The sequence below is a fragment of the Danio rerio genome, chromosome 12, assembly GCF_052040795.2.
Source record: "Danio rerio strain M-AB ecotype USA chromosome 12, GRCz13ab, whole genome shotgun sequence".
In the NCBI taxonomy this organism is placed as follows: Eukaryota; Metazoa; Chordata; class Actinopteri; order Cypriniformes; family Danionidae; genus Danio; species Danio rerio.
The window spans coordinates 5,078,543-5,094,452 of NC_141032.1; the positions used below are offsets into that span (position 1 = coordinate 5,078,543).

At 34.2% G+C, this 15,910-nt stretch overlaps 1 protein-coding gene across 8 annotated transcripts in view; it reads left to right on the forward strand.

Annotated features, from left to right (window-relative positions):
• si:dkey-94f20.4 overlaps positions 1–15,910 on the forward strand; it is a 25,957-nt gene continuing 10,047 nt past the window's right edge. For 4 of the 8 annotated variants that reach the window (XR_015503780.1, XR_015503778.1, XR_015503781.1 and 1 more), the window contains exons 1-8: positions 29–250; positions 1,751–1,836; positions 1,975–2,037; positions 7,168–7,254; positions 9,930–10,510; positions 12,674–12,809; positions 14,741–14,929; positions 15,015–15,109. Coding sequence is in view for 4 of the 8 variants with exons in the window: in XM_087275747.1 (XP_087131873.1) it covers positions 220–250; positions 1,751–1,836; positions 1,975–2,037; positions 7,168–7,254; positions 9,930–10,510; positions 12,674–12,809; positions 14,741–14,929; positions 15,015–15,109 (1,268 nt within the window). In the remaining 4 variants the exon portion in view is untranslated. Of the gene's footprint in view, positions 251–1,750; positions 1,837–1,974; positions 2,038–5,795; positions 5,814–7,167; positions 7,255–9,929; positions 10,511–12,673; positions 12,810–14,740; positions 14,930–15,014; positions 15,110–15,910 lie in introns of all 8 variants that reach the window. The other 4 variants (XM_087275743.1, XM_087275745.1, XR_015503779.1 and 1 more) reach the window with 2 other exon arrangements.

Genomic DNA, 15,910 nt, shown 5'->3' on the forward strand with positions numbered 1-15,910 from the left:
GCAGCATTGACTGGCTCTCCCCGTAAGAGTTATTTATAGGCCGAGTGAATAGAGATGAAGTGGAAAGACATTAAAGGATTAGAGCATAACTAATGCACTGCAGGATTATAGAGAAAGAGGAGCAGGCGCTGAACGAGAAGTAAATAGTGAGTGAAAAACCCTGAGAGAAGACCAATAGTTTTCTAGAAAGTGCTGTAGAAATTAAACATTAGATCCTGCATGGCACATTCAGCTGACGACAAACTCACAGGTAGGAGAGAAACTTCCTGACTGTAAAGAGACACTTGCTTTTATTGGGAATAGATGGGAAATGTCTTATCGGATGATTTATCTTTGGGTTTTATTATGGATTTTGATGTCTTATATAATACAATATGTCTTATATTTTATATATATATATATATATATATATATATATATATATATATATATATATATATATATATATATAAATTAATATAATATAATAAAAAAGGATATAACATCATATAATTAATATAATTTAATATAACATATTATATGATAAAATATAATTTAAATAATATAATAAAATATAATGTAAAATAATATAATATAATTTAAATATAATATAAAATAACATAATTTATTAATATATAATATAATAGAATAGAATAGAATATAACATAATATAATATAATATAGCATAATATAATATAACATAATATAATATAATATAATATAATATAATATAATATAATATAATAGAATATAACATAATATAATATAATATAGCATAATATAATATAACATAATATAATTTAATATAATATAATATAATATAATATAATACAATATAATATAATATAATATAATATAATATAATATAATATAATATAATATAATTAATATAAAATAATATAATATAACATAAAATAATATAATGTAATATAATATAATATAATATAATATAATATAATATAATATAATATAATTCATATAAAATAATATAATATAAAATAATATAATATAATATAATATAATATAAAACTGTTAACTAAAAGAACTATATATGTTCTCATATACACCGCACAAAATTTACTGCTGCCTTAAATGTTTTTAGTTAAATCAAATATTTGTATTCATGTCAATGTACATCAAATCAAAGTGGCTAAAATATTAAGTTAAGCTTTACAGAACTCAGAAAATGTAGTTGAAACCTGATTAACTTATTAATTCTAAGTTATAATAACATACAAACATTTGTTATTATGACCTTTTCCACATAATTTTAACAGTGTATTTTTTTTGATGGTCATTCATTTAAGGGCTGTTTAAGTGTTATGAAACCCGGTTCATTTCAGTGTTATTTATATTATGTTTATTTTTCTGTCACAACTTCGAAATCAGAAGTTGAAAATGTCTATATTTTACTAATGTCTATATGGTTTTTAATTTGTTTTCAATTTCTGTTTTTCGAATGTTAACTATTGATTTATTACGTCAATTAATAGTTACATTTATGTGTTTTTACTGTTTAAATAACATTAATGGCTAATAGTTTAATAGTAATAGTTACATTTATGTGTTTTTACTGTTTAAATAACATTAATAGCTAATAGTTTAATAGTAATAGTTACATTTATGTGTTTTTACTGTTTAAATAACATTAATGGCTAATAGTTTAATAGTAATAGTTACATTTATTAATTTTTTCTGTATAAATAATTTTGGTTTAAATGTAGACTCCCTCGCATGTTTCTGAAATTATCAAATTGTGTTTTTGATGCAGCGATGGATGTGGAGAGGATTATCGAGTGCATAAGAGAGGGCGATCAGAAAGGACTAAAGGCAGAATTACAGCAATTTAATCGAGAGGTATTCACAATTAACCCTGATTATATTCACTCCAGCGGCTCCAAAAACCAATGTATTACTGACATGTCATTACAAAGCAATCCACTTTGCACTATATTTAATTGCTCTTTCCTAATGCCACATTCTCTCTATTCCCAGTACGCACAGTGTTTTTTCTACGATTTGGAGGAGAGGGAGAGGAAAAAAGTAAGATATTTGAGTGTGATTACGCATGCACACTAATGAAGAGAGCGAACAGAAATGAATCTTTTTAGATAAGATGCTAAAAGCAAAGTATCTTAAATGACATTAAAAAATGACTTTTGCTGCTTGTACAGACTACTTATTAAAAATGAGTTGAAACAACACAATTCTTAGGTTTTTTTGGGGACAACTTAATTGTGTTATGTTTGATCTACTTAAATTTGTAAAAACAAATAGGTTAGCTGAATCGATTTGTTTCCCAGTGATGGGTTGCGGCTGGAAGGGCATCCACTGTGTAAAACATATGCTGAATAAGTTGGCGGTTCATTCCGCTGTGGTGACCCCTGATTAATAAAGAGACTAAGCTGAAAAGAAAATGAGTGAATCGATTTGAGTTGGAACAACATGAAGGATTTGAGTGCAACCGGGTAGTTTTAACAGTGCATTGCTCAGAATTTGCACAACACGCTCCACAAAATATGTAAGTCTAACAAATAAGATTGATGTATTCTGATTGCATATGAAATGTGGTAGACATACTTTTAACATTATTGAACAAATAAACTTTATGCTATTTATGTGTTAGTTAAATATAAATTAAACAAATAAGAACAAGATTTATGGGTCATACTTTATTTTGAAGGTCAGTTTGTTGAATTAACTTTTAATGTGTCTACATGCCAACTAATTCTCATTAGATTATCAGTAGACTGTTAGGTTAGGGTTAGTGTAAGTTTACATGTACATGCAACGTTTCTTATAGTCAGTTAAATGTCTGTTGAATGTCTGTATCAACAGATATTAAACAGACAATCTACTAATACACAAATGGAAAATCAAAATAAAGTGTTATGCATTGATGTAATGATGTCGATAAATCCAATGTGTTTGAACTGCTTCTTATTCATCCCTCGTGTGGAATATGGAGCTTTGTCAATTTTGCCCCCTGATTATTAAGTAAGCCAATATCAGAATTGAACTAATTGGATCTGGATTTTTCTACAGATATATTTGTACCACCTTCATAAATTTTAACTGGTTAAATCTATTAGCATTCGATTTTAACGGATTTAGATTGGTTCGAAGAAATCTGACAACATGCATTTTATAAAACTGACAACGTAACTAAAATCAAAAGGTTACAAACAGATCAATCACTGAATGCCTCCTCAATTGTAAGTAAATTTGGACAAAAGCATCTGCTAAATCACTAAATGTAAATGTACAAAGAGTTAATAATAAAATTCATCATGATTTTTAAAATGTATTTAGTGCATTAATCCATTGATTTATAGCTATTATTTTTATATTCAGACATCTGAGTACAGTCAGACTTATTAGACCCCTATTGAATATTTTTTCTTTTTTAAATATTTCCCAAATGATGTTTAACAGAGCAAGGAAATTGTCACAGTATGTCTGATAATATTTTTTCTTCTGGAGAAAGTCTTATTTGTTTTATTTCGGCTGGAATAAAAGCAGTTTTCAAATAAAAATAAAAAATTATACAATAAATTGCCTAATTACTGTAACCTGCCTAGTTTAACCTAATTAACCTAGTTAAGCCTTCAAATGTCACTTTAAGCTGTATAGAACTATATATAAGACTATAGTCTTGAAAAATGTCTAGTCAAATATTTTTTACGGTCATCATGGCCAAAGATAAAATAAATCAGTAATTAGAAATGAGTTATTAAAACTATTATGTTTAGAAATGTGTTGAATGAATCTGCTCTCCGTTAAACAGAAATTAGGAGAAAAAATAAACAGGGGGGTTAATAATTCTGATTGCAACTGTAAATGGAGAAATGAGTATTGTGAGTGAAAGGTTTGCTGCATGTCCTCAGTTGTTTGCTGATACTGCAGTTGACTTGATCCTGTGGCTGGTCAATATTTAGGCCATAAGCTTCTGCTAATTCCATCCCAGATAGCAAGTCAGCGATGATGCATTAACATTAATTATGCTGAATTACCATTACAAAGCAAAGTTGGTTAAGCCTTATTTTAGCAGCCTGATAATGTTTATCTTATTTAATATGATTATTAATATTATTTAATGTTGATTTTACATCAATGCCGTTGAATTAACAATGGAAGAAAAATAGTAATGTCATTTAATTCTCACTTTTATTTAAAAGTGTTAACATTGAAACTAAACAGGAAAAATCCTTTGTTACAGCAACGCTGAATATAAATTAAAGTAATTGTTGAATCTGGGGATTTGTCAATAGGTGTGTGTTTTGAGTGAGTGTATGACTTTATAACATACGGATTTTGTCTCTAATAATTGAGCATTTGTTTACAGAAAATTACAATTGACAGACAAAATGACAAAAAATATATTATATTATACATTATTTATATATAATAAAATGAAGTGTACAAAGATAAAAATCTCATACAAAGTGTTTATGACTTATCTAAATTGTAATTTATACATCTTAAAACATACTGGATAAGCTGGCGGTTCATTCTGCTGTGGCGACCCCCTGATTAATAGAGGGACTAAGCCAAAGGAAAATGAATGAATGAATAAATGAAGATATTTTGAAGAAAACTATTGACTTCAATAGCAGGAACAATAGTTCAATAGTAGTAAAACAAATAATATAGAGGTCAATGGTTACAGGTTTCTAACATTTTTCAAAATATCTTCTTCTGTGTTTAACAAAAGAAACTCATTGGGTTTGGAACCTGTGTGTGTGGTCCCTCTCTGCTCTAGTTATCTCTCATTTCTCTTTAATAAATATAGCATTTAATCAACTTAACAAAATGTCTTGTTTAAAATACTGAAAGCGTTCAGTTGATCATAACTCCTGGTAACACTTTATTTTGATGGTCCATTTGAGCATTAGTACTGTCTGCTTAATATCAGTTAATACAGACATTCAACAGATATTTACCTGACTAAGAAACTTTGCAGGTCATGTCAACTTACACTAACCCCAACCTAAGAGTCTACTTGTAATCTAATGATAATTAGTTGACATGTAGATGCAATGTAACTTAATTCAACAAACGGAGCATCAAAATAAAGTGTGACCAAACTCCTCATTGTGAAGTTGTAAACACTAAAGGGGGTTTTGGCGTCACCATGACTGCTTTTGTCCCTTAGAAATCCTGCATAATTCAGATCAGATGACAACTGTGAAATTCTGAAGTGTTTCCCAGTGTGTGTCATGTCTATGAGACGCTCAGCAGTGGTGGTGTGTGTTCATGAGGTCTGAGACCTGCTGGGAAACTCTACTGGAGTTTTCAGCATGTGATATTTTTCATGGCCACAGCATATACGCAGTTGTTTGAATGTGTGTCAGAGAAGTCGTGTTTGGGCATGTGTGACAGACTGCAGTGTGTGTTTACTCTGTGATAAGTGACAGTTGAATGAGTGAGAACTTGCAGATCCAAACAGGCGTTTCCAAAACCCCTATTCAACCACATTACCCAGTTTGTTACAATAGAGACACACCCTTCCTATAGCAGTTCCCTGTAGGTTAGACTTCAACCTAAGGGACTTTACCAAAACCATCACAAAACAAAGTACAGATTGGCCAATATCAGCAATTAAGCATTTATTTCAACTTTGAGATTTAAATGTTAATGTCTCAGTGCATTGCTGTCTGGGATATATAGTATTCCTCACTTGGTCTTTTAGCTCCTTGTTAAAACATGCAAATACAAAAATAGTCATGCATATGAGTGTGTATGTCTTGTCTTTTGCATCAGTTTAATGATTTTTGTATATTTTTCTGATGTCTGTTTGCATGTTCAATCTGAAGAGGCAGGAGCTGGAAGAGGTATTGTTTTCTTTTTTCAAGGCTACATTCTTAAACTTCTTGAAAAGTATTTGCCAGTTTTTGACCCTCTGGTAGTATAAGATATAATATGATATGTGTAGTGTGTGCACTAGAGGGCGCTCTAGTCCTCTGCCCAGCTGTAATCATTTGCACATAAAAACAACGTACTGTGTTTGGTTCAATAACTTACTAACTTAATGGCTGCATTATAACACACAACATGTATATATATATATATATATATATATATATATATATATATATATATATATATATATATATATATATATATATATATATATATATATATATATATATATATACACATGAGGCCCCAGAACAGTGACTTAGGTACTTACATTATTACATTATATCAAATCTTACAAAGAATGTCCAAATCCTGAGAAATAAGACACTTGAACTGGTAAGATGGAGCTTGTACTGTGTGTTCATGCTAATGACGTCACACACCCTTCATTTTCGGTTGGGTTTTAGAAAACAGGAAAACAGAATAGAGGCCTTAATATGTTATTTTAGTATTATTGTTTGTATTTTATTAGACTGCACAGAGCAGCAATTAGTCTGATAAAACAGAGCTGCTTCTTCTCCATGTGATCACAAGTGGAAGTCAGAAAGAGGAGAACTGTGGCATAATAAAAGCTCTGCTGCCTTCATGCCCAATATTTCGTTTTTTTTTTAAATTATGCTCACATTTTGAAGTTATTAATGTCGGCTACCATGAAATCTCCTCAAAATACCAAATAATCCGGAGTGTATTTGAAATTGATTACAGAAATAATTGTTACACTTGTTGTCTTTGGTCAATTTTGACCTCTTTTGAGAACCACCAGAGGGTTAAAAATGTGGTTTACATTTGCTGCATTGCTTACAGCACTTAAAATAATCAGTCATTTAATCAGTTTTAATGATGACTATGAGACGGGAGGGGGGACAAGCGTGCTTTGGCCCGGTTCGAGGCAACTGTACCTAGTGTGAGTGCGGCCTTACACACTCAAAAATAAAGGTAAGCGAACTGTCACTGGGGTGGTATGTTTTCAAAGGGTACATGTTTGTACTTAAAGGGTACATATTAGTACCTCAAACGTGTATATTAGTACCAAAAAATTGTAAGAGGAACACTCTTGTACTTTTAAGGTACTAATATGTACCCTTAATGTATAAATATGGACCTTTTATGTAGAAATGTGTACCTTTTAAAAAGGTACCACCCCAAGTGACAGCTCCTGTAGCTTTATTTCTGAGAGTGTATATTGTAATGACAATCAAATTGAATGGATGAATCTCTGTATAATTACAGTGGTTTTGTTACGATTATACTTTTTCTTCACTGCAGTTCCGAAAGAATAAAGTGCGTGATTATGTGTCGGACTCCGATTCAGACTACGATGAGTCCAGTAACCCAGATGTTCTTTTAAGACAGGTAAACAAACACACACACACACATTACCATTTGAACTACACTTGTTTTACTGGTATCTGTATCCATCCAAAGATGGAAACAGGCCAGGCGTATGCACAAAACTGGAATATCGCAAAAAGCACTAGCAAATAAAGCACCGTTTGAGTCAATGACAACAAAATCCTCACTTCCTGATAAACTGCCGCCAAATATTCATATAAATATTCAGTTTTTCAGTCGTTTTGGTCCATTTCTCAGATCAGAATAGAAATTCTCAAAACTCAATCTTCACATGACTGTCAATTGTGCACATCAGAAAAGCAGCTTCTCGTTATGAACAAGTTGCAAATGCTTTTGTACATCTATGCAGATGATTATGTGCAGTTCTCTGCTTTTTCCTACATTATCAATTGCTTATGTCACGTTGATCAAAGTATATTATTTTGGTTTCTGTTGACGAGCCTCACACTGCAAAAAATGCTTTTCTTGCTTAGATTTTTTTCTGGTTTCTAGTCCAAACATCTAAAAATTCCTAAATTAAGAAGAATTTTCTAGACAAGAAAAACACATTGTCTTGTTTTCAGAAATTATATGCCAAGATTAAGTGAGTTTTTCCTTAAAACAAGTTAAAAAATCTGCCAATGGGGTAAGCAAAATAATCTTACGTCAAAAGCAAAAACAAGATTAATTTGGTTACCCCATTGGCAGATTTTTTAGCTTGTATTAAGGAAAAACTCACTTAATATTGGCATATAATTTCTCAAAACAAGATAATATGTTTTGCTTATCTAGAAAATGCTTCTTGATTTAAGAAATTTTAGATATTTAGACTAGAAACAAGACAAAAAATCTAAGCAAGAAAAGCATTTTTTGCAGTGCACAACATTTAATCGTTTGTTCATGGCACGAGTCTTTGCATACAAAATGGCTGAACAAGTTGTCACAAAATCTTATCATAATGAATTTTTCTATACATTTCCACTACAATTGGTACATTTCTCCCAGGTGAGTCTTGACATCTTCTAATGAAGGTGCATCTCGAAAGAGATTGCTAAGGGAGTCCTATGTTCACGTGTCCACTTTTGCTTAGTTTTTTTATGCTATCCAGTGCTGTGTTTCCTTTCTGTATTACAATGACATGATCTGCAAACAAATTACAGCACAACAGCAAAAAAGCCATATTTTACATCAGAACACCCCACAAGAGCACACTGTCGGATTGACACCATGACTAAGTAATTTGATTGTCTTACAGTGGTGGAAAGAGTACTGAAAAATCATGCTCAAGTAAAAGTACCATTACTTGCCTAAAAATGTAGTGCAAGTAGATTAAAAGTATCTGTTGTAAATATTACTCAGAGTATGATTAAAAAGTAGCCCTTTTAAAAGTGTGAGTAGTGAGTATTACGCTGTATAAAGCTGATGCGTTTACATGTAATTTTTGGATGTGTGTAAACGTAACATTCTGTAGTGCATGTAGTTATTGCCCAGCAGGCACACAACGCCATAGGACATTAATATTAGATTAGATTTATGTTGTGAGGTCAGGTGACCAAAATTCAATGTCTAGCCAGCATCTGAGGACAACGTTATTTTGATGTCCAATAATGACGTCAAATGACGTTGATATTTGGTCAATTTTAGGTCATTAGAAAGTGACCAAAATCCAACGTCGAGCCAACATCATAAACCAACATCATATTGATATTAAATACTGACATTTATTCCTCAGGTATGGCAACCAAAATCCAACATCTGATAGACGTCATAACGTTCACACAATTTCAAGCCATGACATCATTAGATGTTGATATTTGATTGGTTTTAGGTTGGACATTGACGTTGGTCTGACATTGAGCTCTGACGTCAACCCAATTTTTTCAATTTAATTCACCTTTATTTGTACAGCGCTTTTACAATGTAAATTGTGTCAAAGCAGCTTTACATAGAAGATCAAAGTAAATACCAAACAAAATGCAACGTCCCCACGACATTGGGGTACAACGTCAATCTGACGTTATGTTGATGTCTTGTGTCTGCTGAGTGTTTAAGCCCATTTTTGTCATTTAACAGCAAACATTTGTCCTCTTCTCATCAGTGACATGCATCTAACAGTCTCTGGGTCAATGTGTAAAGATTGTGGATGTCTTCTTGGACACTTTTAATGCTTCAAAACAGTTTGCTGCATTTATAAATCGCCCATGTCTTGAGGTTCATTATGAGGCGATTTACCTTCTATGTGTGATTTGATTAGACAGGAATCACAGGCAGGATTTTTCTAATTCCCATAGACAAGAAATAAAAAAGTAGTGACTGCAGGTTGAAGGAAAGTAGTGAAGTAAAAGTACTGATACAGCATTAAAAATGTGATCAAGTGAAAGTAAAAGTACACATTTATAAAACTACTTAGTATATTACAATCCCTGAGAAAAAACTACTCAATTACAGTAATTAGAGTATTTGTAATTAGTTACTTTACACCACTGCTGTCTTAAGCATACACAATGACACAAGGACTTGGCATTCTTATAGCACTGACATGTTCACTGATTAAGTTGAGAAAATAAATGAATTAAATCCATTTTGGAATAAGGTTGTAACATAAAAAAATGTGGAAAGAGTGAAGCGCTATGAATACTTTCCGGATGCACTGTAGTTGTGTGGAAAAACAGCTTTTGTGTGCGTGTCGCCCTCAGGCTCTGGCCACAGTTTTGATCAGGTTCCTTCAGACTGAACCGCAAGGCCGTGTGCTGAAAGCATGTCTGAGATCCCTACGGATTCTCTCCAGGGACAAGAAGGTTTTGGGGCCGCTGGTCACAGACAGAGCTCTTCTGACTCTAGCACACCTTGGCGGCATCAGCAACGCCCCTGTACCAAAAGAAGACACTGACGGGGATGGAGACCCCTACACTGATGTCATGGTGGCCATTTCTGAGCTCAAACTGGGCCGAGCGGAGGAGCCCGATTATGAGGAAGACGATGGTTTTGGGGCAGTAAGCAGTGAATCCAATGAGCTGGCGGTTTGGGGGCCTGGAGACTGGTGTGGAGAGAGAAAGGCCAGCACCTTCTCAAACATGAGCCTCGGGCCAACCCGCAGGAGGAGCAGCGTTTTTAAAGCTCTGATGCCTGGGAAACGAGACAGCAGAGGAAGTCTGGGAGGAGCCGAGGAGGAGGAGGAAAAAGATGAGGAGGAAGTCCACAGGAAGGAAGTGATGAAAATCTTCTGTAACATCGTTTACAATAGTGCTTGGGCACAAGAGAGAGCCAGCGAACTCAGGCACGACACATCTTTATTATCAAAACAATTATAAATACACAGTTGAAGTCAGAATTATTAGCCGAATTATTATTTTATTAATATTTCCCAAATGATGTTTAACAAAGCAAGGAAATTTTTACAGTATGTCTGAGAATATTTTTTCTTCTGGAGAAAGTCTTATTTGTTTTATTTCGACTAGAATAAAAGCTGCTTTTATTTTTTAAAAGCCATTTTAAGGTCAATATTATTAGCCCCTTTAAAATATATTGTTTTTGATAGTCTACAGAACAAACCATCGTTATACAATAACTTGCTTAATTACCATAACCTGCCTAGTTAACTTAATTAACCAAGTTATGCCTTTAAATGTCATTAAAAGCTAAATAGAAGTGTCTTGAAAAATATCTAGTCAAATATTATTTACTGTCATCATGGCAAAGATAAAATAAATCAGTTATAAGAAATGAGTTATTAAAACTATTATGTTTAGAAATATGTTGAAAAAATCTGCTCTCCATTAAACAGAATTGGGGGAAAAATGAACATATATAGTAATTCAGGGGGGCTAATAATTCTGACTTCAACTGTAAATATGGATTTTTCTTTTATGCTAAAATCATTATGGTCTTATAAAAACATCCTTAAAAATGTATTGTAAATTTCCTACTGTAAATATGTCAAACTTAAATTCAGTTTAGTAATATGCATTGCTAAATACCTGATTTGGACAACTTAAAAGGTGATTTTTTTTTTCAAAGTGCCCAAAATTCCCTCGGATTCCAGATTTTCAGAGTTATATCTCTTCTCAGCCAAATTTTGTCCCATCCTAATGAACCAGACATCAGTGGCAATCAGGGCTTGACATTATTTTTTTTGATCCCCAGCCACTGTGGCTAATAGATTTCCAACATTACTAGCCACTCATCATCATTACTAGCCACGATTTCGTTGGAAAAAATTATTTTATTTGCATAAATTTGACTTTTACATGCTAAAATTACTTGATTTAGATTTTGTGTTATGTCCACATGCCTTCTCATTCATTTAACTTTGTTGTGTGTGTTGTGTATGAGATTGCTCTATGTGCATGAGCAAATAGGTTGTGGTTTCATAGTGAAGCATTGCTATTAGTTTTTATTCTACATGACTTTTCAGGGTTCAAAATTAAGGATTTATCAAATTTATTTCTGACCACACCAAAAATAAATAAATGACTATTTCTTAGTGTAAAAAACAAGTTAAATATAGCTGTATACGTGCACTTTTTATTCAACAAAACCTATGAAAATTAGGTCTCATATCACCATTTAACTACACATAAATGAGTTAATCTCCTATTACAGCAACGTCATTGTAACAGCAATGATAATTAAACCATATTAACAAAAATAACTGCAAGCAAAACAAAGCAGGTAAAAAAACAAACTGTGTGTGATAATAAAAGGATGCTCACATGCACACGGTTACCATTAGGCACATTAATAATCTGTTCAAAGAATGTTTAAAGTGAAAGCGGCAACCGCTGCTGCTTGAGGATATATTTTTTTAAAATCTGGAGTTATTGAAAGCAGAATTGTGGGTGTGCTAGCATCATTTTTTTGTCCAGTCTATTTCAAAGAGAACTAATCGCACCAGTTTCATTTTGCAACTGGTGCAACCAGGCACGGTTGCTTCGCGCCATCACGGAAGGAAACACGTGCGCTTTTTTAAACTGTGCTCGCGAGTGATCATCCTCTTATTCTGTGTTTATCTGCCTCTTTTGCTGGTCGCAAACACAATTATTTTTGTCAGTCGTGCTGCTTCTTGATTCTAAGATGACATTTGCACGCATATTGGGCCACCCTTATTGTCGAACCCTGCTTTTAAGAAAACTACAATTTCAAAAATATTTTTAACCGGCCAGAGTGGCTAGTTAGAGCAGCTGTCTTACCCGCCACAGCTGAAATCTACCTACATTTGGCGGGTGCTAGTGTCAAGCCCTGGTGGCAACATATTTATTCAGCTTTTCAGACAGTCTCATTTTTAGAAAGTTGACCTTTATGACTGGTTTTGTAGTCTGTCTGTGGTCAGAAATGTAATAAATTAATTAAAAACTAAATTAAAAACATGTTTTGGTGAATTTGAATGTCGTATTTAACATGTCGTTGTTTATTTCTGTTCTCTCCATGTCCTGTGCTTCAGTCTCCTCTGTGGTCTGACAGAGAAGCTCAGTAGGGAGTTTCATTCGGCTTCCTCCACCGCTGGCCAGTTTTACACACTGCGCTTCATGTTTTTACTGACAGCGCTGAGACCTGAACTCAGAGCACAGCTCAAACAAGTAACCGTTTCTCTTTTCTGTTTCATTCCATGTTTAACAATTCTGCTATTATTGTAGGTACATTTACATAATACGGAGAACAGTTAGGTCACATTAATTGGTCAGAAGTGACATTTATCAATGTTCATCAACACTTTACAATAATAAGAGTCCATTTGTTAAGACTAGTTAAAAAACAGTACACCCAAAAATTAAAATTCTGTCATCATTTACTCTAAGTTTAGTCATCATTTACGCTAAATTTAGTAAAGCTGGAGCTAAAAACGTATAGTTGTTGTTTATTAACGTAACATTAAAGTCTGTGTGAAATCAAAATTTACAATATAATAACTTCTGGAACAAATGTAGCACAGTTGATGTTAGTTGATACTTATAATAATTAATTATATTATTGTATATAATACTTACCGGCCACTTTATTAGGTACACCTGTCCAACTGCTCGTTAACGCAAATTTCTAATTAGCCAATCACATGGCAGCATCTCAATGCATTTAGGCATGTAGACATGGTCAAGACGATCTACTGCAGTTCAAACCGAGCATCAGAATGGAGAAGAAAGTGGATTTAAGTGACTTTGAATGTGGCATGGTTGTTAGTGCCAGACGGGCTGGTCTGAGTATTTCAGAAACTGCTGATTTACTGGGATTTTCATGCACAGCCATCTCTAGGGTCTAAAGAGAATGGTCTGACAAAGACAAAATATCCAGTAAGCGGCAGTTCTGTGGGCACAAATGCCTTGTTGATGCCAGAGCTCAGAGGAGAATGGCCAGACTGGTTCAAGCTGATAGAAAGGCAACAGTAACTCAAATAACCACAACTGAGGTCTGCAGAAGAGCATCTCTGAACACACAACACGTCCAATCTTGAGGCGGATGGGTAACAGCAGCAGAAGACCACTCCGGGTGCCACTCCTGTCAGCTAAGAACAAGAAACTGAGGCTACAATTCGAACAGGCTCACCAAATCTGGACTCCAAGATTGGGAAAAAGTTGCCCTTTCTCAATTTCCACTGCGACATTTGGATGGTAGGGTCAGAATTTGGCATGAAAGTCTTTGTCTTGTATCAACGGTTCAGGTTGGTGGTGGTGGTTTAATGTTGTGGGGGATATTTTCTTGGCACACTTCGGGCTACTTCCAGCAGGATAACGCACCATGCCATAAAGCACAAATCACCTCAGACTGATTTCTTGAACTTGACAATGAGTTCACTGTACTCAAATGGCCTCCACAGTCACCAGAACCCGATGCAATAAGCATCTTTGTAGTGGAACGGGAGATTCGCATTATAGATGTGCAGCCAACAAATCTGCAGCAACTGTGTGATGCTATCATGTCAATGTAGAGCAAAATCTCTGAGGAATATTTCCAGTACCTTGTTGAATCTCTGCCATGAAGGATTAAAGCAGTTCTGAAGGCAAAAGGGCATCCAACCCGGTACTAGTGAAGTATACCTAATAAAGTGGCCGATGAGTGTGAGTGTGTGTATACGTGAGAGACTTTAACAAACAAGTGGTTCAGATCTAATTGGATTTGCATTGTAGACCTTAAAAAAAGTTATTCAATTATATATTTTTATTTCATTTGTTCATTTTTTTAGTCACTATACTCTCAAAAATAACCCAGAAAAGATCTTTTGTACAAATTATGGACAGAAATAGAACAAAATTCCTTAAGATTCAGACTGGCCCTTCCTAAATTGTGTACATTATATCATCTTTTTGCAATTTAATTTGTTTGAAACATGTGCTTACACTCAAAATGTAACGTTATGCACGAAAAAAATGATGTTTGTACACGATTTCACATTGTTGTCATACCTGTGGAAGTAACTGTTAACCCTTTTGTAAATATTATAACATTACTGCTTATTTTTCACACATAAAAAGGTTTGACACCTTCATATTGATGTGTGCTGTTCGTGTACCTGTAGGAGGGCGGAGTGCCTCTGTTGACCGCCGTGCTGGAGCGCTGTTTATCAGTGCAGTGGCGGAGTCAGTATGAGGTGCTTCTAGACTCCACAGCGCCTCCCATACGTGTGGAGGAATCACAGCAGGCGCAGGAGGCCCTCAAGATCCTCTTTAACATCACACACAGCACACACACGCAAGAGCCCGAAGAGGTGACTGAACATAAAGCACACGCACACACTCATAAAACAACTACTTGCAATTCTATACTATAGTGTTGTGCTTTTGATCTGTCAGGATGACGCGTCTCTCTATCGCCACCTGGCTGCGGTTTTACGTCACTGCCTGATGGTTTCCTGTGAGGAGGAGGAAGCTGCAGATGAGTTGAAGGGGTTTGTGCTTATCGTTTTTTTTTTTTTTTTTTTTTTTGTTATTTAATATTAGGTGATGATTAAAATGTAATGAAAGCAATATCAGCAGATTATTCAACACTGTTGGCAGCAATGTATTGTCTAATTGAAATTTTGATTTTGCATTTATATATTATTTTATTTAAAATATTTAATAAATGGGGCAAAGGCAGCGCAGTAGGCAGCGCTGTCGGAGTTTGCATGTTCTCCCTGCTTTCGCGTGGGTTTCCTTCGGGTGCTTCAGTTTCCCCCACAGTAAAAGACATGCAGTACAGAATTGGGTAGACTACATTGTCCCTAATGTATAAGTGTGTGCGTGAATGATTCCTAGAGATGGGTTGCGGCTGGAAGGGCATCCGCTGCGTAAATCTTGCTGGATAAGTCGGCAGTTCATTCCGCTGTGGCAACCTTGGATAATAAAGGGACTAAGCTGACAATAAATGAATGTTTATAATAATTTTACTAATTAAATTTACTTGAACATTGCAGAAAACACATTATGTTTACCAATCACAATAACACTAACCTGCATCATCCCTAGTAGCAAAGAATTCTGGCCCAGATTTGGCATAAAGCTGGCACAGCAGGCATTCATCCGGCACTGGCATACAGCATGTGGGCCAAACATGGCCCGGGTTTGGCAGAGGTGGCACCGTCTTTAAGGCGGCACACAAGATTTGGGCCAGATAAAAAACGTAGTATTTGGCCCAGATTTAAAAATTTGATAAGTGGGCCATTTGAGTTTGGCCAGTCTTGACCCACATTTCAAATACACTAAAATCA